This window comes from Cibotium barometz, chromosome 63 (assembly GCF_041138505.1).
Source record: "Cibotium barometz isolate CiBa-2024 chromosome 63, ASM4113850v1, whole genome shotgun sequence".
In the NCBI taxonomy this organism is placed as follows: domain Eukaryota; kingdom Viridiplantae; phylum Streptophyta; class Polypodiopsida; order Cyatheales; family Cibotiaceae; genus Cibotium; species Cibotium barometz.
In genome coordinates, this window is record NC_141108.1 from 9,245,825 (window position 1) to 9,271,671 (window position 25,847).

At 41.0% G+C, this 25,847-nt stretch overlaps 1 protein-coding gene and 1 pseudogene across 1 annotated transcript; one reads left to right on the top strand and one right to left on the bottom strand.

Annotated features, from left to right (window-relative positions):
- The first annotated feature begins 15,894 nt into the window (after positions 1-15,894).
- On the top strand, positions 15,895-18,266 carry LOC147603646 (berberine bridge enzyme-like D-2 pseudogene; annotated as a pseudogene).
- A 5,545-nt stretch (positions 18,267-23,811) lies between these two features.
- On the bottom strand, positions 23,812-25,609 carry LOC147603647 (uncharacterized). Its single transcript, XM_086795950.1, has 2 exons — positions 24,602-25,609; positions 23,812-24,240 (listed from the first exon to the last, which is right to left on the bottom strand). The coding sequence occupies exons 1-2, from the start codon at positions 25,607-25,609 to the stop codon at positions 23,812-23,814; spliced, it is 1,437 nt and encodes a 478-aa protein (XP_086652076.1).
- Positions 25,610-25,847: the final 238 nt, after the last annotated feature.

Below are 25,847 nucleotides of genomic sequence, written 5' to 3' on the forward strand. Positions count from 1 at the left end.
GTCTTCAACGGAGAGTCCGGATGATGTATTTTGTAAAACAATGGACTCAATATTTTGGAGGATTATGATCAGTAATACTATGATTTCAATGAAAGATTGTTTTAAAGACAGCCAAATCTGTTAAAATGGCAATTTCATATTGGATGTGTAAGTGGTATGACTACCTTGAATTTTGCTTGAAGCACCGACTAGGGGACCTGGAAACTCTTTTCCTACCCGAGCAAAACATAACCAAATTTTTATAAAGGAATCCCACCAATACAGTGGTTGGGTAACCCATGGGCCAGGCGGGGGATTCTTACGATACAAATAGTTAGATTAAGTTATGCCAAATGTATTGTTCTTTTCTTAGAAGGCAAAAGACAACAGTTAATCGAGGGACTATTAAGTGGCCGAGCCTATGCTAAGTCAAAGATGTCGGTTCAACACTAATAAATCTAACATAATTATGTAGTGGCAGACTTTTGATATTGCTTAGTGTTTTGGTTTAATATTTTAAGCACAACGGCGACCATCCTGGATTAGACAAGCATTTCTCTTGGTGCCTTTCTGTCCTTTTTCTTCTTCTTCTTCTTCTTCTTCTTCTTTTTTGGACAGGGCTTTCTTCAAGAGTATGTTTGCGCACCCGCAGTATGGCTATTCCTTACTATACAAGGCATTGGTCTAGGAAAGGTATAGACCTCCCTCGCCTACTATGAATAACAAGGCAATAGGCCACCACAAACATATACACTTTTCTTTTATTTTTGTCATGCCAATTTTTGTTATGGAATGTTTATTAGATTATCCCTAAGCAATGTCCTAGTAAGGGCAAAATATCCACTGACCGTCCTATGATTAATTTAGTCTCTTTGTCCTAGGTCTGGAACTCTACCTTTAGCACAAAACACTAATTACTTTGTATTGCTAAACGGGTAAAAACAATTACGGTCAAACTTACACTATCAAGTCTAAAGCCACTAGAATGCTATCCCTACTCTAGACCAAAGGAGATGCATATTGCCATGCTTAGTAAAGTGAAATTTATAAACAATCAAGCAACAAGAAAAATACAGAAAACATTAGAGATTGGCATGAGTTCACCTGTTTCTGTTAAAGCGTTGGTTGGTGAAGAATTGTTTGCACTTGATTGTATGACTGTCAGTTGAGGTACTGAAGCGGAAGATGTAGTTTGGTGCTTGTATCTGTTTTATTCCGACAAAACAAACTAAAGAGAAAGAAAATTAAAAAGACAAAAAATAAGGAACATTGATGCCAAACGCCGGATTTGGCCGAGGGGAAAAACCCAATGGGAAAAAGTGCCCTGGCTTCTAGTTCTTATTAAGAGAGTACAAGTGCTAGCACTGGGGGTGGATGTATGTGTGCATTCTCAGGTGGGTGGACATCAAAAGCTTCAGGATGTAAAGATAACCCATAACGTAATCCTACCCATGGAGAAGATGGCAAGGGAAGAAGTGCATCCTCACTAACATATGGTATGGGCACAGTAGGAAGGCTAAAGAGGCACCTATGGTTTTGAAACGGTTCTAAAGACTCACTCACATTGAGCCAAAACTGACATGTAGATTCATGGGGAAGAAGAACCTGCAAAATGGGAGGAGTCTAGGTCCAAAGATGGACTGCATGTGTCCAGCCAAGTCTCCATTTGGTTATTCTACACAACACATAAGGGAGTGTTCAGATTTTTTTATTTAATGCAAGTTGAACGAAGAATGCTAGTATGTACAGGCATGACGGAAACAAAGCTAATAGATTCGATAGATGAATTGCCAAAAAGTAGCTTTTGTAGCATGATAGCTCTTTCAAAAATGAGTTTGCTTTTGGATGTAACATTATGCAAATTGTTTTTGGGGTGTTGACGTATGGCAGAGGTTTCTTTTTGTTGGACTCTTTTTGGTACCCATTTCAGAGTACGTGCAAGAGATTGAAGTTTAGTCGGAGGTGAGATTTTAGCGATAGGCATAGGAAATGCATTGGGACAAATAGGAGGAGGTGTGAAGGGAGATGTTTGAACACTTCTGAGCTTTGGCAACCATATGGCAGCTGTGTTCTTGCCATCCCATTGGGCTTTCAAAATTTTCTTGGGTCTTTCGACTCTAACACCTATGCCTATAGACTTATGGTTGGTAATGTAATTTGATTAGGGAAAGAGTAGAATACCGACGACATTCCAAATAGTTGGAGTTGTAGGAAGAACGCTCTTTCCTTGATAGTCAGGGAGTCTACTTGTGTAGGAGCCTGATTGAAAGTTGTCGGCTTTGTAAGACAAACTTTGACATTGCTTGTGTTTTGAGGAATAGACTCTGAACTTGATTCGGTTGCAATATCCTCCTTCTGATGTGTTGCCTTTGAGATAGAAGTGAGTAAAGGTACCCACTTGCCTTTTTCTTCCCATGTCAGTTTGGAGTATCCCTTCCTGTTCGAGACCTTCTGATGATGTCTGATTGACGCGTTAGCTTGTGTTTCCACCTGGACTCTTTCAGGCTTTGTAAGGCGTGGTTTCCACCTGGACTCTTTCAGGATTGGTAAGGCGTGGTTTCCACCTGGACTCTTTCAGGATTGGTAAGGCGTGGTTTCCAGTATTGATTTGGCTTCTGTAAGTGAGGTGGTATTAACTGCTTTTGTTCTTGAGTAGATTCAGGAACATAATTATGTTTTGCTGCAATAGTCCCTGCATTGTTTTTTGGTAGCCACAAGGTAGTAGCACCCTCGTAGTAGCCTTGTGCTTGTAGAACCTTCTTTGGGATCCACCGTTGTTGAGTGGTCTTGTTGGAGGTGGAACTGTTGGTTTTGGTGAACCTTTGGATGTTCCTTGGTAGCATTGGGTCTTGGCTTGCAAGCTACTTTAGGTAACCAGATTTGTATTCTAAGTGCTTCCCCCTTCTGTAGCCTTGTGCATATAAGAGAGATGTTGGCACATGCCATCCTTGAGTATTGTCATTGTCATTATTCACCCAAATCATTGGATCTTTTGAGGTTGTCTCTATCACAGTAGTGATGGTTTCCACCTTTTGAAAAGATGGGAGTGCCGAAGCACTTGATCCTGTAAGGTGAGTAGAATTTACCAACAAGGTGTATTGTCGTGAGTCCGCATCTGGTGGTTCTAATCCATGATCTGCCTAGAACAACATCCACCACTGCTTGGCTCTTGTTAGCAACATAAAAAGTCACGTGCATAGATTGATCCTGAATGGACATATTAATACAGCACTTGCCTAGGGCTGGGGTTTCATCACCAGAGAAACTCTGGAAGTTCAATGATGCATTGGTGAGCAAAGGTTGGCCTAATGATGTCCACACTTCATAAGACAAAACATTGCAGTCGGCTCCCGAATCTATAAGTGCAGACGCTGCAAAGATTGCTCTTTGAGTAGGGATCCTTACATCAATATGAAAGGGATCTACAAAGTTTTCATCATCATTCAAGTGGATGGCCATGATAGCTGCCTTGCGGCGCTCTCGTGCTAGTGCTACTCTAGCCTTAGCTTCTTCTTTTGCTTGACTTTGTAACAAAGCTTGAGCTTTTTTACGTGTTTGACTAGCATGTATGCGTATCAGCATATCATCTGTTAGAGGTTCTTCATAGCGCTTCAAGCAGCTACCATTGATGAAGTTAGTCATTGGCTCTCCATCTAAGGTTTCCAACCTTACTGCACCACTTGCACTAAGCTCGTTGATCACAAATGGACCAAGTCCTCGCATTTTCAGCTTGCATTTTTGTTTCTTCAATGTGTAAAGCAACACTAGATCACCTCTCCTGAAGCGACCTTTCTTCACATGCGTATCATACATGCCAACGACTGCCAATAGCTAGCCTCTCCAATTCATTGATCCATGTAGAGAATTCATGATCCGTCCACTCAAGTTGTTTTGCAACTCGAAGTGTAGGTACAATAAATTCTACCGGAAGGATAGCGTCCAATCCAAAAACTAGATTGAAAGGTGTCGTGCCTATGGACGTTTTGTAAGCAATTCGGTAAGCCCATAGAACTGAGTGAAGTTTCTGTTCCCAATCTGTTCTATGTCCCTCAACAATCTTTGTAAGCGCAGTGCAAAGAGTCTTGTTTGTGCTCTCAGCTTGACCATTTGCTTGCGGGTGATAAGGCGCTGACCTCTTATGGATGACCATAAAGTCTTCCAAAAGAAAGGTAATGACTTCATTGATAAAATGCACACCTTGGTCACTCACAATCTCAATAGGTAAACCGTAGCATGTAAACACATGTTCGTATAAAAACTTTGCAGTGGTCCTAGCATCGTTTTTTACTGTGGCTTTTGCTTCTACCCACTTCGTAAGATAATCTGTGGCTACAATGATATACTCGGCATGTGTATGGCGTGCTGGTGGTTTAATCGGTCCCACAAAATCAATTCTCCATTTGGCAAAAGCTCTAACCCCCATAATTGGTCTCAATGGCATGTCCTCATGGTAACAGGTTTGGCTCTTTGACATTGATCACATCGTTTGACATACTCTGTTGCATCATGAAAAAGTGTAGGCCACCATAGTCCTGACCATAGTATAAGTTTGGCAGTTGTTTCTCCACAAAAATGTCCTCCCCCAACTCGTGAATGTGCATGAGTCAATACGCTAAGGTAGTCACTCTCACAAACACAAGTCCGTAGGTTTCTATCTTTGCCCCTTTTGTACAGCTGGCCTTCAATAATCTGAAAACTCGCTGCTTCTACCTCTATGGCTCTCTTTCTATGCCTAGGCATCTTATCGTCCGTATGACCCTGCGTCAAATACTTCACAATGTACGAACTCCAATTGGGTGTTGTTGAAATATAAAATAGAGTCACATGAGGAATGGGTTTCCTTTGTTGTTGACAAATTTTACAATTCCGTACGTACTCTTCTGTATCAGCATGAAGTGTTGGCCACCAATATCCTTCCCACAAAACTCTTTTAACCGTATCCTTTCCAGAGACATGTCTGCCTCCTAAGCTCACGTGGACATATGAGATAATCTCATCATATTGATCAGGGTCAGGGCATAGACGAAGTATTCCATCTTTTCCTAATTTATACAATCGTCCAGAAAGAAGCTTATAAGGAGCACAATGCTCTATGGTCATTATCTTTTCATTGGTGGGACTAATGGAGTTAACAAATCCTGTCGTTAAAACTTGAATGATGGGTTCTGCCCATCTTGGTGCTGTCTCAACCAAGAATAGAGTAGTATCAGGAATATCATCATCTATATACCAATGGGTGCTTCTCCTGAAGTTATCCTAGAAAGATGATCAGCCCGCTGATGCATTTTTCCCTTCTTTACCGCTACTTCAAATTCAAATTCAAGTAGAATAACAAACCAGCGTACAATCCTTCCGGTTGCACATGGCTTATTCACAAGGTAAAGAAAAGCTTGATGATCTACGAAGAATGTAAATTTGTTGGCCAAAAGGTAATGCCGAAACTTCTTCACAGCATAGATCATAGCTAAGCCTTCTCTTTCCATGGTGGTGTAATTCTTTTCAGCACTATTCAACTGGCGGCTAGCATATGAGACTGGAAAGTCCATTTTGTTCTCGCACCTGGTTGAGCTAAAATACAGCCAATTACAAAAGCCGAAGCATCTATATGTACGTGGAATAAATTATCCCAATCCGGCGACCTGAGAATAGGTGCCATCACTAATGCTTTCTTCAACTTTTCAAAGGCTTCTTCACAATCCTCTGTCCATTCAAATACAACAAGGAGTGCGTACAATGGCCGTGCTATTTCTCAGCTGATGAAGGAGATGAGGATAGATGCTTAGAATCCTCTGATGGGAAGGATTCTAATGACGATGCCATAGTCCCTGAATCAGAGTTAGAGAAGATAAGATTGTTGTTAAAGGGCAGAGAGGTCTTGCTGAGTATTCCTAGTGACAAACCGAAACGTAAGTTTTGCAAGAGTCACCGGAAGTTTCGCAAACAGAAAGTCAAGGAAAAGAGACAACAACAACAAAAAGAAAGAGAAGATGTGGATAAAGAAGACTTTATTCCACCTCCAACCTTTGTAGTAGGGAAGAACGAGTACTTGTACTACTTGGGAGCTGATGATTGCATCAAAGACGAGATGAAATGGAGATACGGCTTTCAATTAGTGCAAAAGCTAAACGAGAAGGAGAGTGACAACCCAAAGAAGAAGAGGAAAAGAAAACCGAAGCTAAAATCTAAGGCTTCAGTGAACAAAGCACCATGTGACGAGAGTGGAGCGTAAAGCTCTAGTGCAAGAACGGAAGAAAATGCTAAAAGCAGCCTGGTCTTCCATGAGTGATGACTCAAAGGAAGAAGAGGATACCACAAATATCTCCTCAAACTTCAAGAAATTCAGCATACAAGATCGAAAAATAGTCTTACAACAACCTATTCGACAGAAACCTGAGGAACCAGGAGTTTCCTATGATGGCCCTGAGGACGCCAAGAAAATAGACCTGGCAGAACCAAGCGAAGAGCCACGTAACGTGTGGATTGCCACAGACTTAACCCAAGCGGAGGAAGAATATCTAATCTCTACTCTGAGAGAGAGTATCGAGATATATTTGCTTGGAGTTACAAAGACCTTAAGGGGGTAGATCCAAAGATCTGCCAACATACAATTCCCATGCGAGAGGATGCCAAGCCGTCCAAGCAGCGTCCTTACACATATAACGATAATTTTTTCAAAAAGATCAAAGAAGAGATTGACAAGCTGTTAGCGGCTAAATTTATTTATGAGATTGAATATACAGAATGGGTTTCACCAATTGTGGTAGTACCTAAGAAGAATGAAAAACTACGAGTATGTGTCAATCTAAAGAAAGTAAATGCTGCTACTGTCCGGGACCACTATCCGCTTCCACTCACTGATCATGTATTGGAGAGGGTAGCTGGTAAGAAGGCATACAGTTTTCTTGATGGATTTTCGGGCTACAACCAGGTATCTATTGATCCCAAGGATCAACACAAAACCGCTGCTACAGAATGGGGAGTGTTTGCATTATAGAGTCATGCCTTTTGGTTTGACTAATGCTCCAGCCACCTTTCAGAGGTTGATGAGCCATGCGTTCAAATAATACCTGCGATTATTTCTTGAAATTTTCATGGATGACTTGTGTGTGCATTCCATAAACAGAGAAGAACACATAGAGCATCTCAAAAAAATCTTTGAGAAATGCAGAGTGTATCGCATATGCCTTAACCCTGATAAATGCAAGTTTATGGTTAGGCAAGGGAAGATTCTAGGCCAAACGGATGCGGAAAAGATAGCTGTTATTGTTGAGCTACCTAGACCTTACAATGCAAAAGGGATACAAGTTTTCATGGGTCATTGCGGCTACTATCGTAGATTTACTGTACTCAAGAGGGGATACTTCCTCTACAGATACCATATCTCCTAGCAAAAATGATTTGTTTGCTTCATTCCTAGGGGCTTCTTGAGGTTCCTCTACATAGATCGGTCTTAGCATTCTTACGGGAATAATGTCATACCCATCTGGATCACAGAACTGTGTTTGCCTTGGCAATGCACAAGTGTCTATGGTAGCTAAAACATGGTTCCATTCTAAGGGATCTATCAAGTTCTCAGGAAAAGGTATAGGAATATACGCCTCATCCGTCACACTTTTGTCTATGGTAACATTTCCAGGTTGCAAGTCTCGACAAGATACTCCACAGATCCAAATATCAGCTCTTCCTTCAGACATAGTTGCTCCCGATGCTTCTGAAGAAGCGGAATCAAACTCATCCACAGGAGAGTGCGTCACATCTCGATAAGCATGGTTTTTCAGATTCACCCTCCTGGTGGTTACATTCTCATGTCTGAGGTACAAGTAATTGTAACCCCAGTCTTGAATCATTTTAAATTGGCGCATGAATGGCCTTCCTAGGATCACTTCGTAATTTATGTTCTTGCCAAAGTCTACGATAGCAAAGGCATGTCCGTACTCAATGCCACACATGACTTTACTATAACGTTCTCAAGCAATCCTATGGGACTCTCTAGATTTTCGTCTGCCAATTGCAAACTCATCCTTGTACTTCTAATTGCAGGTTTTTCCCACATTTCCCATATAGTTTTTGTTGCTATACTCACCCCTGCTCCACTATCTAGAATAGCTATAGATTCAATCTTGTTGATCTCCACAGGAAGCGTAGTATTTCCTTCATGGTCTTCACAATGCTTGCCAACTTTGTTCACAGGAACCGGAATTGTTTGCTTAAGCATTAGCTCAGAAGCCTTTCTTCAACAACTCCTTAACCTGGATGTTCTGGTTCCACAATCCTTGCTCAGTTAATTGTGTAGCCACTTCTCCCCACAATCTTGGCCTAAGCTTTAAGAACTCTGTGAGTGGAATGGTACACGTAACTGGTGCCGACATTAAAGCTTGCAAACTCCCTATGTCTCGTTCCTGAGTGATGAGGTTGTCTCGTCATTGATGGTACTCACATGATTTGGCTATGTGCTTCGTACAGTCCTAAATATGAGGGCAGTGTCTTGCATGTGAGCTTGTTGCTCCGAGCTGAGACAACAGTCTGAGCATCATCTGGTAGAGATAAAGCATCTAATTCTTGAACCCTTTGATTCGAGAATTCTACTATAGAAAACGGTGGTGACTTGTCAGAAGATGCTAGATCCTCAACTTGTTCTTGCACCGCTTCTTCCCACATCTCCCTTGCTACTGCTTCTTCTATTTCAGGAATTTCATCTCCGCGGTAGTCAATGGTTTTGACTCATCTGCATTGGTATGAGGTAAATCATCTCCTTCAGGCATTTCTAGGAAATGTAGAGATACAACTTCACTTCCCTTTTCCATGCTTGGCGTGGCTTCTGGTATCGTCTCTAAGTTAGGCTTCAGAGAAGCAAGTCCTCTTGCGTACATAGGTGGTGGGCCGTCTATTAGAGTCTGAGTATCCCTAATCAATTGCTTATGGATAGCCAAGTTGATTGTCTCTTCACGAGGGTTGGGATATTCTTGCAGCTTCTTAGGCAGCTCGGTCAGAGCTGTGATCCTACTATTATACGCTTGAAGCGCTGCATCTAAAGGCTCGTACACCTTGTCCACAAGGACTGATCCTCCTGAGCTTTCCTCAGACTCAGATGCTTTTCCCTTTTGCTCATTTTGAGTTTTCTCTCCTATTTGTTTTGTTTTCAACATTCCTTCTAGCTCTTGGGATAGAATTTCCTCCATCAGAGCTCTTCAGCTCCTTCGACTTCTTACTCCTCTTGCTGCGTGGTTTACGTCGAGTTGATTTCTTTCTCTCTTTTCCATCTTTGGATAGAACCTTAATCTCAGAGGGTTTCTCAACAAACTCTTTGACATTCTTTTGTGCTTGGGCTCTAGTCACTACTCTTAGCGACACTAGTTCGTTCTCCTCCTCAGATGTCGTGGGTGATGGAATCACTTCAACATAGTTGAGGGGGCACTTTAGCTTTTTGTGCTGCCGGATCTGCAGGCTTCAACAAGCAATCCTTTGGTAGATGGTCAATGCTACACCCTTGGCAAAACCTCTCTATAGGTGGAAACGTAGATGTTGTGCCTATGTTAGCTAAGAGGGGTCGTTTCTTGTTTGGACATTCTCTCGCCCAATGTGGCCCACCACATTCGTAACATGGTCCTGTTTGTTGCGTGGGGTATAGTCTCTTTGTAGGATATGGTCCTGGATAACCTTGAGTCTTGGTTGGCTGAGATCCTATAAGCATCAAAGAGCTTGGGTCTCCATTAAAGTCATGAACTAGGCTTGGTCCGGTTGGGTTCTCAAAGTAGGGTTCGACAAGAGGATGCTCCACTTCGATGTAGTATGGTTGAGAGCTAACCATCTCCATGCCTAATTCAGGATTCTCATATTCCACATATCTAAAGGAAGCTGTGCCAGGTGGAGGAGGTTGAGCTCCTAGCACCGACCGTGCTTGCTCTTGAGCAATTAAGGTTCTCTCATGGTTCACAACTTGCTATCTAGGTGCAGAGTTGGCTGCTTGTTCCCTTCGTATCCTCGCAATGTGATTGCAGTCCGAAGTCACATGTGTGTAGTTCCATTTACAAAGCTGGCACCACTTCTTTGTTGGTTGATTGCCAACCAATGGTGAGAAGGTTGGGCACTGCTCGGTTTTATGGCTACCTCCACATCCTCCACAGACGTAGGGGCCTGTAGGTACAGTATGCATGTATGATGGTTGGGGTCGGTAGGAAGGTCTGTAGTATTGCCCCATCTTTTTCAATACTATCTCGGCAATCTGATCTGGATTAACTAATGGCAGACTAGAGTCAGAGCCCTTCCCAGAGCTATGTTTATCATCCGGATGACTATCTTGGTTTCCCATGCCAGTCATGTCAAAGTTGTCATCGTAATCCATGGCATCCATGTAACTCTCATTAAAGATGACATGCTTCTTTGCGTACAAGTGAGCGTGAAGCGTCTTGTTTCGTAAGCCTTCCAGGATAGAAATTAATCTCCCTTGGCTTGGCTTCTCATCGTCAGGGCATCGATTGATGTACTGCTTTAGCCTATTTACGCAATCTCGCACAGATTCTTGATCTTTTTGCTTAAAAGCGTAAATTTGAGCTACCGCATTGTGCTTAATTCCCATTTTTGAAAACGCAGCTATAAAGCTCTTTTCCAGCCCATCGAAAGATCACTTTGCCTCAGGCTCTAAAGTCTGAAACCATGATAAAGACTTACTCTCTAGTGTCAAGCCAAATCCTTCGATTTGCGTATGGGTATCCGTGACTTGCTCCGCATGTATAGCTTGCTTAAAAGCTGCTATATGGTCATATAGGTCTCCGGATCCGTCATACTTCTTGACAAGCTTTTGTAGTGCAGATGGTCTCACTTTTCTAGAATATTCATCGTCATGTCTCCTATATGAGTCTCGGCCTCTAACTCTAGGCTCTTCAAATATCAGTTCTCTTGGTCTATGGGATTCTCTTGGAGATACATATCCACTTGCTCGTGGTCTTTCTTCTCCCCTAGAATCTCTAATAGCCCCGGGTCTCCTCGTAGGATCAATCATTGGAAAGACTGGTCCTTTAGCAGTTATGGAAGGTGCTAGTCGAGCCACACTTGGGGTTCTAGCCCATGGTGGTGCTAGTGTTTCTCCTCAAAAGGCAGATTCATTTGGACGTGCCGTGTCTAAGGTAGACACCTCAGTGAAAAGGGGCCTTCCTTTCCATGTCATTTCCCTAACCTCTTGCCATTCAAGGGTTCTAAAGTCGTTCCCCCATCTATCATGAACACGCTTAGTGAAACCTTCTAGATGCTCTACAGTTATTGTATGCGTGACTGGAAGCTCTAAGCTCGGGTGCTTAGTGGTTGCATAGTAGGTTTCTACCACATCCCTATACACCTCTTTAATTGGGTCGTCTTGATAGATTTTAACTACTGGAATGTCTTTTACTATGTCCCATGGGTTTTTCTTGGTCTCTTTTTCTTTTCCCATTCTTTATGTATCCTCCCAATTCCTGTCGAAAAACAATTCTTCAAGTAAAGAAATGGGCGTACCAGGTCTGCGCGATGTTCCTGGCACATTTGGGTCCGATGGAAGCTCCTTCTTCTGCTTTGCTTGAGCGCTAGGTTGAAGTACACCCAAAGCATCCACTTGTTCACGATTTTTGGTGACCTCGTAGCGTACTCCATTTCTACCCATGTACATATCGTCTTGGTAGTTTACCCATGGTGCTGGTTCAAACGCAGAATGAATGTCTGCAATTTTAACAACAAACCGGCTCATTGGATCTTCGTAGATCTCACCGCCATGCGCGTTTGTATACAAGAAATGGAGTCTCATGTTGTCAATCAACTCCCCATCTGGGATTTCAAATGGATTAGCAGAATCTGCCATACCAATGGGTATGGATGGTCTATTCATGCCAAATGACTCGTTTACGTCCATTGAAATATCACTCTCGGCTGAGAGGCTCTCTGTTTGAGACTCCGAAGATGTCTCGAGAATGCTCTCCAAGTTGCCAAACAACCGATTGAGTGCCGCTCCCTTGAGTGGTTACCCTAGATGGTGCACTAGTGTTACATCCCCCTAGTATTGTTCCCGAGCGTAGATGCATACGCTATTTTTAGCACGTTGCAGTGTCCAGTTTTTGAATTTTATTATATATATATATATATATATATATATATATATATAAACCCTATCTAACCACTAAATGCAACTAACATGAATATGTGTGTAAATACATATTTTATTTTTTTTAAATGATTACACAAAAATACAAATTATGATAATTATACTAATTATGCAAAAAATTACAAAAATTTAAAAAAATACAGAATATGAAAAAAATGCGAAATCCAAAGAAAACACATAATTTATAGATTTTTTATTTTTTTTTATTTTTTATTTTTTATTTTATTTTTTTTTAAATGCAAAAAACATGAAAATTGCCTAGTATGCAAAAAACATTGAAAATTTTTAAAATAAAAAAATAAAATAAAATAAAATAAAATACTAACCTTGATTTAATGGCCGGCACCTTATCGCCTCCGTTTTTTGCGCCGGGCACCTTATCGCCTCCTCTGCTCCTCTGCGCTATGGCACCTTATCGCCTCCTCTGCTGCAGCCCTTCGCCCACCTTCACTACGGCCCTTCGGCGCGCTTCTCTTCCTCTGTTGTGCTGCTGTAGCCACCTCCGCTCTCTCTCTGCTGCGTTCAGCGGTGCAGCCCTTCGGCGCCTCTGCCCGGCCCTTCGCCCACCTTTGCTGCGGCCCTTCGGCGCCCTTCTCTTCCTCTGCTGCTGCAGCCACCTCCACTCTCTCTCTGCTGCTGCGTTCAGCGGTGTAGCCCTTCGACGCCTCTGCCCGGCCCTTCGCCCACCTTTGCTGCGGCCCTTCGGCGCCTTCTCTTCCTCTGCTGTTGCAGCCACCTCCGCTCTCTCTCTGCTGCGTTCAGCAGCCCGTTTATCACCTTCTCCTCTCTCTGCTGCGTTCACCTCCGCCTCCACTCTCTCTGCTGCCTTGAGCGGCCAGCAGCTGAAGCCAATGAGCTTGCTCGTCGCAAGGTTGGATTCAGCGAGGCACCCGTGCAGATGATGGCGACGTTCCCGAGGCGTTTGCTGAGCTGAAAGTGAAGGAGATTAAGAGTAGCATTCCTCGCCTGCTAGAGCTTAATTATCCTACTCCTAGTATTGTTTAGATTGTAATGGCTGCCAAGGTTCCTCAACCAACCGTAGGTCGTCTCCCCGGCAGCGGCGCCAATGGAAAGACGGTCGTCTCTCTACGTATGCAATATGGGCAAGTAGACTACGCTCCTAGCTCACCAATGGAATGATAAACACTCCTTTCATCGCTAGGGGATTCAACCCGGTTAGGTGCATGGAAGCTTATCCCTTTCGGGAGAGAATGCTATGAACACCACTACCTTGACATAGACTTTACACACACAAGCTCAATCTTGCCATAGCTCATTCACTCATCATCCCACTCATTCATGCATCCAATACATGAAGAAAGCTAAGCTAATGCACACACAAGCTCACTCATAAGCACACAAGCTCAAAGCACACTTCATTCTCAAGCACTTACTTCCCTAGCATGCACACAAACCTTGAAGCTTAATGGAACTTGAAATAAACATGCACTCATTCACTACTCAAGCAATGCCTTGCTCATGGATAAGCTACAAGCTATGGAGAAGCTTAAGCTTGAATCCACTACCACACAAAGCCTAATAGAGAATCCACAAGCATCAACAAAGAAGCATGCACACTAGAGAATAGAGATGAGAAGAGAGAAAAACATCATCTCATTGCATTGAATTAGAAGAGCATTGCTCATACAATAGTGTAGATGGGGAGAGAGAAGAGCTTGCACCTCTATGAACAAGAGGGAGAGCTAGTCTCAAGAGAGCTCAAGCATGAGTTCAGCCCAATGTGTGTGTGAGCTCTCAAATGAGCCACTATTTATACTAAAACTCCTAAAACCCCCAAAACCTCCCATGTGGGATTATTCTCAAGCCCACTCCCACACTCACCTACAACTTGGAACTCTCTACAAGAGCCCTAAATAAGAATGTCAAGTCTCTTGTTTTCTTGCTTCCATCTTTGTGTTGCATCCTTGCATTGATCACCACTCGTCACTCAACAGTGAGATGGGGCAGACGTGGAGAGAGAGAGAGAGAGAGAGAGAGAGAGAGAGAGAGAGAGAGAGAGAGAGATGTAATGAGGGAGGGTGAAAAGAGAGAGAAAGAGAGTGAGAGATAGAGAATAAAAAGTAGCTTTTAATAAAATATAAATTAAATAGAAAACGTATATGTATATGTGTGTATACATGTGTGTGTGTGTGTGTGTGTGTGTGTGTGTGTGTGTGTTTTTATTTACATTTATATATACATACATACATATGTATGTATGTATGTGTGTGTGTTTATATATACATACATTTATACATTTATACATACATATGTATGTATGTATGTGTGTGTGTGTGTGTATATATATATATATATATGTTTGTGTGTGTGTGTGTGTGTGTGTGTGTGTTTAGATGTGTGTATGATATATCTATCTATATATTTAAAAGTGACCACAACTTATCATCTCCGAACATTAAAATTTAATCAAAATTAATTAAATTATATCGATGTTTGTATTTATATTTTTAAATACATGTATATATGTATAAGTATATGTGTCTATGTATAGGTTTATATATCTAAAACATAATATTGTATATACTATATATTTACATATGTGTAAGTGTGCGTGAGAGAGCGTGAGAGAGAGAGAGAGTGTGTGTGTGTGTGTGTGTGTAAGTGAGAGAGAGAGAGAGATTGAAAGAGAGAGAGAAAGAGCGCTTCTATGTGTGGGAGAGTGTAAGAAGAGAGAGGGAGTGTGTGCATGTGTGTGTGTGTGTGTGTGAGAGAGAGAGAGAGAGAGAGAGAGAGAGAGAGATGGTTGTAGAGAGGGAATAGTTCTTTTCTGGAACCTTGGTCGGCCGCGCGGGTGCAATACTAGTAGAAAGTGAAGGTAAGGGTTAAGAAAAAGTTGGACGGAGAGTTGACAAGGCTGGACACTGGACAAGTGTGAAAACAGCAAGCAGCTTTTAAGACATCTGCATCACACCGGCCAATGAGGCAGCCACAAGTGAAGGTAAGGGTTCAGAAAAAGCTGGATGGAGAGTTGACGAGGCTGGACACTGGACAAGTGTGAAAACAGCAAGCAGCTTTTTTTAAGACATCTGTATCACACCGGCCAATGAGGCAGCCACAAGTGACGGCATAAATCACAGGCGTAAGGTATGACAATGTTGACACGGTTCCCTATAAATCACTGCCACCTGTAACGTCCTTTGACCCGTTTTCACACTTTGACGTTCACGATAATTTATTAATAAATCTTTATAAGATGAGATTACTAAAAGGAACCAGCATTCAGGAAGCATCTCCAAATATCCGGGAGCTTTGTTCGAACAACAAAAAATAAAAAACAGTTTTTTTCCAACCATTCGAAATAAAATTAATGCTTGAAAGTAATCTAGATTTAGTGCTAGCATTAGAGAAAATAGAAAATATTGGGATCATAACCAAAATGTATGATTTTTTGTTTTTATTTTAATTAAGACAACTAGTTTTGCACCAAACACTGGGTTGGCCCTTTGTACATGTGGAGGAGGAGAGGAGACGGTGACACGTGCAAGGGAAACCTGTGCAAAATAGAATAGATGTTTTTGAACAGGTTTTTTTTTTAAACTTATTTTATTTTTGATCTTCAAAATCGAGCCGGGCGCACGCGTTCTGATCGTGCTTTTGTCCTTACTCCGAGCCCAACTGGCACCGCCTCTGTGAGTCTGTGTGCGACGCGGCGACAGTGGACACTGTGGAGCTGCTTAATTAATGAATTATCCTTATGGCTCCATTGATTAACGCATTGCTAATGCATCATTAGGCCTCGGCTGCAGACATTTGGGGCAAAGCACTATCAACTTGTCCATTGATTAACGCATTGCTAATGCATCATTAGGCCTCGGCTGCAGACATTTGGGGCAAAGCACTATCAACTTGTCCATTCGCTAGACACCCTCCTGTCTGTGTAGCCATGGCTGCACGCATCGCATCCAAAACGTCAACCGTTTTGCTCAACATCGCCGCCCTAACTCTCCTTGCTGGATCCCTAATTTGCCCTCTTGACGCTGCCGCAACCTCACATAGTCTCAGCCTAGCCGCTTTGTCAAGCTGCTTGATGGCTTCGAAGATCCTCAACTACACCACCCGCCTGCACTCATCAGAAGCTGCAGTATTCAACCGCTTGCTCGTGCATCTAGGCAGAACATGAGGTTTGCCGAGTCGGGGATTTTGCGGGCTTCAGCTCTCATTTTCCCCACATCTGTCGAAGAAGTGCAGAAAGCTTTTCAATGCTTTGTGAAGGGCAATTGGAAGCTGCGTGTGCGTAGTGGAGGCCATAGCTATGAGGGCCTCTCCTACACCGCAGACTCCCCCTTCGTTGTCATAGACTTCTATAATATGAGATCTGTCAAAGTGGATCTCTCGTCCAAGACAGCATGGGTGCAAACAGGGGCTAATTTGGGGGAGGTCTATGAGAGTATTGGTCAAGTCACCCCTGATTATGGCTTCACAGCTGGGATTTGTCCCTCAGTTGGAGTTGGGGGCCATTCTAGTGGAGGTGGCTATGGGTTTTTGTCTAGGAAGTATGGGTTAGCTGCTGACCATGTGTTGGATGCGGTGATGGTGAATGCAAAGGGCGAGATTGTGAATAGGACCACCATGGGTGAGGATTTGTTTTGGGCTCTGAGAGGGGGTGGAGGTGGTACTTGGGGCATTGTAGTAGACTAGAAAATTGAGTTGCTTGAGGTGCCCAGAAGGATCACTCACTTCAACTTAAACAGGTCTGGCAAAGAGCAAGTTGCAGAGCTCGTCTATAGATGGCAATTTGTGGCCCCCTCAGCTCCCAAAGGGCTAGAAAGCACTATGTTCATAGCCTCCACTAGCACTGCCCAAGTCATGATGTTTGGAATCTATTTGGGAACTGCTGAAGAGACTGTGGCTATGTTCAAAAAAATTTACCCGGAGATAAATCTAACAGCTGCAGATTGCCAAGAGGGCAGATGGATAGATGCAGTGGCCATGATTGCCAATGCAGCCACTCCGGAGGCCCTCATGGGCCGTTATAACAGAGACAAGGGCAAGTTCAAAGCAAAATCAGATTATGTTACAAAGCCAGTGCCCAAGGAGGCTTGGATCAAGGTGTGTTCATACTTGGAACAAGGGCCATCTGGGGCATATGTCTACCTAGAGCCGTATGGGGGCGCCATGGCAGAAATTGCCGGCGATGCCATTGCATTTCCACACCGAGCTGGCAATCTTTATGTAATTCAGTACCAGGCACGGTGGGGCGAGGAAGGCGGCGATGCGCAACAAATCGCTTGGCTCCGCCGCCTGTACAAATTCATGGCTCCATTTGTGTCACAGTCGCCTCGGGCAGCCTACGTCAACTACATTGACCTCGACATTGGCACTGCTGGCCAGGGCAGTGGTGCGCATGCTGTCGCCCAAGCTGAGGCGACTTGGGGCGGAAGATATTTTGTGCAGAACTTCCGTCGCCTGGTTCATATCAAGACTAAGGTTGATCCCCTTAACCTCTTCAACCACCCCCAAAGCATACCCCCGCTCTAAAATGCCAACCTTATTTATCATATTTACATGCTTATATGTGAACATTGACAATATTAATTGTTAGTGAATGGCTAGAGGGCCTTTCATATACCTTTGACACTACTCTATACCTCATATCCTCTTAAACATACTTCTACCATTTTATGTTACTAACACTCATCCGTCATCAAGTAACTACATTTATGCCTACTCTCTTTGCATTAGCATCCCCTTTTGTAATCCTCATGTAGAACATGAGGAGTTGGGCTCTATTTAAGTCTTATATCTACATATATTCATGTAATACACATGACATTCTTATGTAGAGCTGCAATACCCATGCCATTCTTATGTAGAGCTATAATGAGTTTGCTTTTATTAAGTCTCTCTTAAGTGGCCATTTACTTCTATGCCATGAATGTTACTAAGGTGCTTGTGTTTGTTTTCCAACATGTGCAATGTCTCCGAGGTTAGATATGACCAACATAGCTTCAAGTACTTAAAATATCTTTACCAACATAAAGAATGGAGATGTTATTGGTGATCCCTTGCTTTTTGTTCCTAAAAGAGCCTCTACATGAACTAGTATGGTGCCAGGTCCCATCCATGTGTATGTAATGATGAAGAGGCTTTTGAATCATGTCTATGTAATGAGGCTTTTGATCAATGTGTATGTAATGATGAAGAGGCTTTTGATCCATGTCTATGTAATGAGGCTTTTGATCCATGTGTATTGTCTTATGTTTAATGTTGCAATAACATATCATGTATCATAATTTGCAGAACCACATGTGTTATGATTTGATCATAGTTCACAATTAGAAGTCACAATTAGAAGGGAGTTGGATCAAGATCTTATTGTTTGAACCAAAATTTATCAATTAGGTGAAACCAGATAATAGTTTTAGAGGCTTAAACAAACATGCATACTGTACATCAAGGTCAAGATACACTGTAGGAATTTGGCTATGTTATTTGCACAATATCTCTCCCATTGATGCACTAATCTATCGGTGAATATACAACACACATGTCCATTTTTTTATTCCAATTTACATGAGAGTCACATAGGCCCCTAGCCCCAGAACGAGCTAGAAACACACACACATGAATATATGAGCTTTGGCTTTGGTAAGTATACTTCTTCAACTTTGAATTTAAAACTCCCATCTATAAATTTACATAGTTAATTTCCAGTAAATAGCTATCCCATCTCGCATGTATATAGCATGTAAATCCTCAAATTTGAAATATCTCTCCATGTACATAGTTAGGTGTTATGTTCAATATATAAAAATGACATGTCCCTCTCCTTTTCACCTAGAGTGCATGAGTTGGGGTTAATTGATGTAGCTTGTTGGCTCTCAATTAGAGGCTCTCCATTCAATTAGAGGCTTGTTGGCTCTAATTAGAGGCTCTCCATTCAAACCTTGCCCTTGAATAAGACTATCTTTTAGTACCCATCCTTGCCCCCCACGACGCCCCCCCCAAAAAAAAGGAGGTTTGAGGACCCACCTTCAATTTCTTTTCAAAAAATCTATACGACCAACTTCTAAGTGCTAAACTTTTAGGCAAAAAATAAATAAATTCAAAAATTAAAATAGTTAAGAATTTCAAATAACAATAGACACCAAATCCAGTAACTAGTGATCACCGCCCATGTTGCAGACTGCTCCACAAACATGCATACCTAGTGCCCATTATCATCCATCCATTACATGCATACTTAGGTGTTAAATTGACTTGTTTTTATGTTGTTTTCTAATTCAATTGGATCATTGTAGTGATAGGGAGCATCAAAGGGAGCTTCTAGTTGTGGATAATAAGTCATACATCTCTCATTTATTCAAGCTTCATCTTTTAATTTTTGGTTATTGTTGTTTTAGGCTAATAAGACTTAATCAAATCGTTAATCTTAGCTAAATCATTATAATCATGCAATTTTTAGATAATTAGGTAGCTTAGGAGTAAGACATTAGAGGGCAATAATCTTGATCAATTAAAAAGAGAGAGAATTTAAGGATAAATTATGGTGATTAGTAAAAAAGTATTGAAATTTTTCTTTTTGGTTTTCAACATATGTGCTCCTTGTGTGTCAAGCCATGCATGTACTTCGAGAATTCGCCCACATACCTTGTTAGGAGGTCGGAGGAGACATCAATCCAAATTTAAAATTAAACCATCTTAATAAAAATCGAAGTCCGTGTCAAGCTATGCACATGTTTAGGCTGTCAGCATACACACGTACCTTGATAGCCAAACCACACATACCCATATATGACATAACCAATGCATGTTTCCAAACTTCAAGTCTTGGTTACTTATTGAATGGTGAGCATGATCTTGATACAAGGAGAAATCTCTCACCACTCACTTACCTTTTAAACTAGAATTGAATGACGTGCAAATAAATGAAGGATGGTAAAAGCATAAGAAAACACATAAAAGCATATGGGGAATTTGTATGGACAGATCTCAATGGTACTTTCTTTTTGGTAAGATGTGGAATAAATATGTGGAGCCTAAAAAAGCATGCCTGGCTTGGTTGATTATGCACATAGCTATTTGGACAGCAAAAAGCCCTCATATTTAACACTAGGGATGGGAAATGTCACCAATGCCATGATCTGGAGGATGACATACACATCTTCATACACTGTCCTCTTCCAAAAGACTACTTTAATGCTTTGGCCAAATGCATTCAGGATTGCAATGGACTCTCCTCAGGTTGGAAAAACCTAATATTGGGAAAAAGCATTGGGTTGACCATGGAATTATGGGCTATGTTGAGAACTGAAATGCTATGGTGTCTTTGGTTACATAGACTTGATTTCATTTTTAATAGCAACCCTCCTAACCACATCTGGTTGAAAGAGAACCTGATGCATGTAGGTGAAAGATGCATACAAAGGAGGCTGAAAGATTTGGACACCAAAATAGCCCAACTCCACAGAAAAGCTAACGATAGACAGGTGGATCAGCTGATTCATACAATTCAGGAACTGATGATGATGAGAGAAACAATCATTTCCCGATATTTTGCTTATTAAAGCCTACAACATTTTTTAAAAAAAGCATTAGTGCATTGTCAAAGTCTTTTTAAGGTTTATGGAAATGAATCAAGTCTACCCTAAATGAATAAAATCTACCCTTTTTAGTGAGTTGGACGCTTGGATTGCATGCATGATTTCTCGGTGCATGCTCCAGTGAATCTCTCTGTAAGGTGCTCTCTCTGTCTAGGTCATTCTCCTATGTGTAGAAAGGGGTTCAGAGCAACAGGAGGAGGGCTTGAGGGGTGTGCGGTTTGAGCAGCAGGGGTTCGAGGAGGAGGGCTTGAGGAGGAGGAGGAGGGCTTGAGGGGTGCAGTGGTTGGCAGAAGGAGAAGGAGGGCTTGAGGAGGGCTTGAGGAGGGCTTGAGGGGAACATGGAGGCTCGACGAGGGCGAGTAGAGGCTACACGACATCTGAGGAGGTTGAGTAGGCTTGACGATGGACGATAGGCTACGGTGGGTAGATTTCAAGAGGAGGCATGCGAAACTTTATAACCTTAGGGTCACCTAAGGTGTGGGCATTAAATAATCAATGCCCACAGTAGTGTGCATTAATTATTTAATACACCCATGAAAAAAAGTGAATATGCGCCAAAAAAAAAAAGAGAGAGCATAAAAGCATGGTAAAACACATAAGAAAACACTTCTAGCTACTGTGAAGTTTGAGAAGCGGAGATTTAGGGGAAAAGGTGGGAGGTGGACCTTTTAAGACATCTGCGTCACACCGGCCAATGAGGCAGCGACAAGTGACGACATAAATCGCTATGACGTAAGGTATGAGGCAGCGACAAGTGACGACATAAATCGCTATGACGAGAAATTAGAAGTGGCTTCTTTCAATATGTTAACACGCTTGCCTATAAATCAATGCCACCTGTAAATACCCAGGGCGTCCTTCGACTTCCGGGCAGTCGATTTCACACTTGACGTGACCTATAATTATTAATGAATCTCATTATAAATATGCAGTGCGTCCTCTGCACTGCAGTCGTTTTCATACTTTACGTTAACTATAGTTATTAATAAATCTCATTATAAATACGAAGTGCGTCCTATGAAGTCGGATATGACTGCACTGCAGTCGCTTTCACACTTGACGTTAACCAGAATTAGCAATAAATCTTAATGACAGGATGCTAAGGTCAAGACAGTCAAGTACTAAAAGGAACCAGCATTCAGGAAACATCTCCAAATATCTGGGAGCATGGCTCGAAAAATACAAGAAATTTAGATTTTTTTCCAACCATATTTAATGCTTGAAAGTAATCTAGATTGTGTGCTAGCATTAGAGAAATAAGAAAACATATATTGAGACATTTTTTGTTTTTATTTTAATAATGATAATGTGCCAAATTTTTGAACGATTTGTTTATTTAAAAAAAACTTGGCTTGAAAGTAGAAAGTACACATGTTATCACCCACATACACAAGTGCCACGCTCGTCTCCTCAAAGGGGAGGTTCTAACCCACAACATAAGAACTCTAGAGCTCCATTCTACTGCTGCATTAACACACCATCAACAAATGAGAGTTTTCAAATCGAGCCGTGAGTGATAATAACAATATACACTACAAACCTCACACCTGGTCTTTTTAGCATTGGCTCTCGGAGTTTGAAATTAGTGCTGGAAAAGATAATTTTTTTCCTAACCAATCAAAATAAAGTTGATGCTCAACAAGGAACCACGACTTAGCTCTAAAAGCAAAGAAATGTCTAGAGATTGGATTATAAAACTGAATCATATAAATTTTATACTTTTGAAAATACAGAGATTGAAAAACAAAAGTGCATCAATGCTTTTTCCAAGAAGCATAACTTCCACTTTTAGGCTAACTCATTTCTCACTGTTGTGACATTGAGGATATAATTTTTTAATTCAAAATCAAGTTCCACTTCTTCAATAGCCACTTGGCCATCTTAATCCAGGCGCTCTTTCTGTATATGTCTGATTTTTTCTTGAAAATCTTCCTTGAGTTTGACCATCTGTAACATTTCTTTCATAGCATTTTTTGTGTATTGTGCTTCACATGCTTTGAGGCTGGCTTTGTGTAGAACTTTCATCTACATATGCAATTCAGCTCTCAGACCTTGCTTTTTCATATTGGTATTTACATGGTTAAACAAGCAATTATTCCTATTTATCCATACAGCCCACAAATATTCTGCATGTATAATATTCCACAACTCTGTAGAGCATTTTATCTGGTGCCCGAATAGAATTTCCTACCAATCTTTTCCTTTTAATATAGTTCACACTTTTGAAAATAAAGGTAATACCAAATTTTAAACTAAGAAAACGCTCTACGCATCGTGTTTTTTTGGGGGGGAGGGGTGGGCGAGGTTAAAATTCCAATGCTCTCCCTCTCTTTGCGGTAGCACGCATGGGTGTGTGTATTGTTCTTTTTGATTCCAGCCAATTCAAAAAATAAAAAATAAAAAAATTCGGTACTCTAAAAAGTATTGGGATATAGATTTAAAAATACATTCAGATTTTGAAATCAAAGGTTTAAATTTTCCACATTATCTACTTGCTAATCATGTTGCTTTAATATATACATTATATAACATACTAATTAATTTTTTTGAGGGTGCTTATTCACTCTAACATATTAATTAATTTTTTTGAGGGTGCTCGTATTTAATTTTTGGTAAAAAAAACCTTAGGCACTGTAAGGTTTGGAACCTTAGTGATAACCTTAGGATAAATTTAAATATTTAATTATTAGCCCTAGTACGGATACGAAAATTATAATATATTAAGATTTTTAAAGAATTACAACATATTAAAAATTAAAGAAATAGTAGCACAACGAAAATAAAGAAAATACAACCTGCTACAAATAAGAAAACAGCAAAAAAAATTACAACATACTATAAATACAACATTTTGGGTAAACATGGTAAGTTGGATGTAGTAAAGCTTAGGACATTAATGGCATAAGCATAGGAGAATATCATATCTATGTTAAGCCTTCCATTCTCTTCACAAAGAAATGTGAAATGACAACCTTTTAAATGAAATTCCACGGTCATCCTTCAAATTCAAGGGTTGTATATGGCCCCTCTCCTATGGTTCACACATCAAGGACTTTATCGTAAATGTTGACTCCCAACAATGGGAGGACCTCAATAAGAATGGTGGAGAAATTGGTGAGGATGAGTCCGAGGGTAGAGATATCATTGTTCCAAAGCTTGCTCTCCTACACGGGGGGTGAAGTGGCGGTGGCAGCAATGGCGGCGTTGTGTTGACGAGACGGACGACATGTCTACAAGCGGACGAGAACGCCCAAGTTCGCATAGTTGGACGAGGCGGCCGGCCTTGACGGTCCAGATGTGGGCATAGATGCTTAGGCGGTCGGGACCAGACCCTTGGACATCGGCGTAGATTACAATGTGGGTGGGCGGAAAAAGCGGCGTCCAGTTAGCACGCACCGCATGTGCTAGTGTTGCTATGGAACCACCACTCCATGTCCTCCACCAACAGGCTCGATGTTGTTGGTTGCCATGGCCGTGTAAAAAAGCCGCCCCCTCATCATCACCAGTGAGCCACCTACTTGGACCAGTCCCTCTGAAACTAAAATCCTCAGCTATGCCATTATCATCCGTCTGCTACCAGCAGACCATAAAAATTTTGGAAAAACAACATAATGTTAAAAATATATATATATATACTGTTTTAAAAGAACTATCTCTATCCACCATGAGCAGAAATCGGACCCATAATCGCAATTAGCTGTGGGAGATTGCCTTCTGGAAGAAACCTCAAAGAAATGTGTGGTCTTCTCTCTCCTAGCGCCATGTGAAGCTGAAGCTTCAACTCGATTTTAATGGAGGACGACAAAAAGAGAACAACAAAAAGAAAACCATAGATATTTTTTATTTTTCAAGACAAAAATTCCTATAGATTCACATTCGAGAAAAACATAATAAAAATGTCATTTATTGATATTTCAAGTGATTACAATACCAATATTTTTTTCTGTAATAAAGGAATATATTCTAGCTTGTGGATGTTCTCCTCATTGTCACTATCATCAACTTCGATATCAATTGGAATGTCTTTATCTTTTTCAATTTCTTTACCCGGTCTATGTGTTTGCTCTTCCTCCATTATTTCAATTGTTTGCTTATTTGTCTTATAAGAATTCTCTACTATTTCATCTTCATTAAAGGCATACCTCAAATCGTCAACTTCATTCTCATTTCTTTTCCATCTGTTCATAAACCAATCTAATCTTGGATGTGAAGCATCAAAATTTTGTTTATTAATAAAAATATCATAGATATCTTTCATTGTTGTGTTGGATGGGTATACCATTGTCCTCCATAAAGCATCAACTTTTTGAAGCTCCATTCCTCTTCCTTGATATGGTGTTATCCAATTAGAAGACGGGTAGTACTTTCTTGTCTTGATCATTTTATGAATGGTGGTGCAGAAATTATTGCCTAAAGGATGCTTTAAATAGAACTTCCAAAACATCAATGCTCTATCAAAAATGTTTGTTGGAGTAAGACAAACTTTGTTCTTCAAATCATCTGCACCATATTGCATGTAAATTTCTATTCCCTTTGAAATATCTTCAGCACTAATATTATGTGACACATTTTTATAATGAGGCTTATCAATATCTTTCATACAATAGCCTATCATACCATGAAATGTGTGCATGTTCTTCTGTCTTAATGCTCTACACATTACAATGCCACCAATTGGATTATTCTTATCCCATCCAAGATACTTTTTGATGAGCTTATTTACTGCAATTATTGACTTTGAGTGAATTCTAATGACCATTTGATAGTGTAAATGAAAAACTGTGCCTCCTCTTTCCAATGAGCAACTACCAGTAAGGCATTCTTTAGTAATAAAATCATGAAGATTATTTAGTAATGCTTCATCAATGTCACTACCACCTAATGATATAGTCACACTTAGCTCAAGTACTTTCAAGCTGACATTGGATTGATCTAACATTGCATCTTCATTACATAACTTCTTTGGTCTTCCACGATTCTTCTTAGGTTCCATGCTTGAAACTTCATGGCTTTCAATAGTTGAATTTATAAATTTTCCAGTCGTTGATTCTCTTGCTCTTTTTTTCATTTTTGACATTTCACTACATAATAAAAAAGAAAAAATAGGTTAATAATTCAGAATACATATAGTCAATCGCCCGCTGATTGTGTTGGTTCTGTTCACTAAACCGACGGAT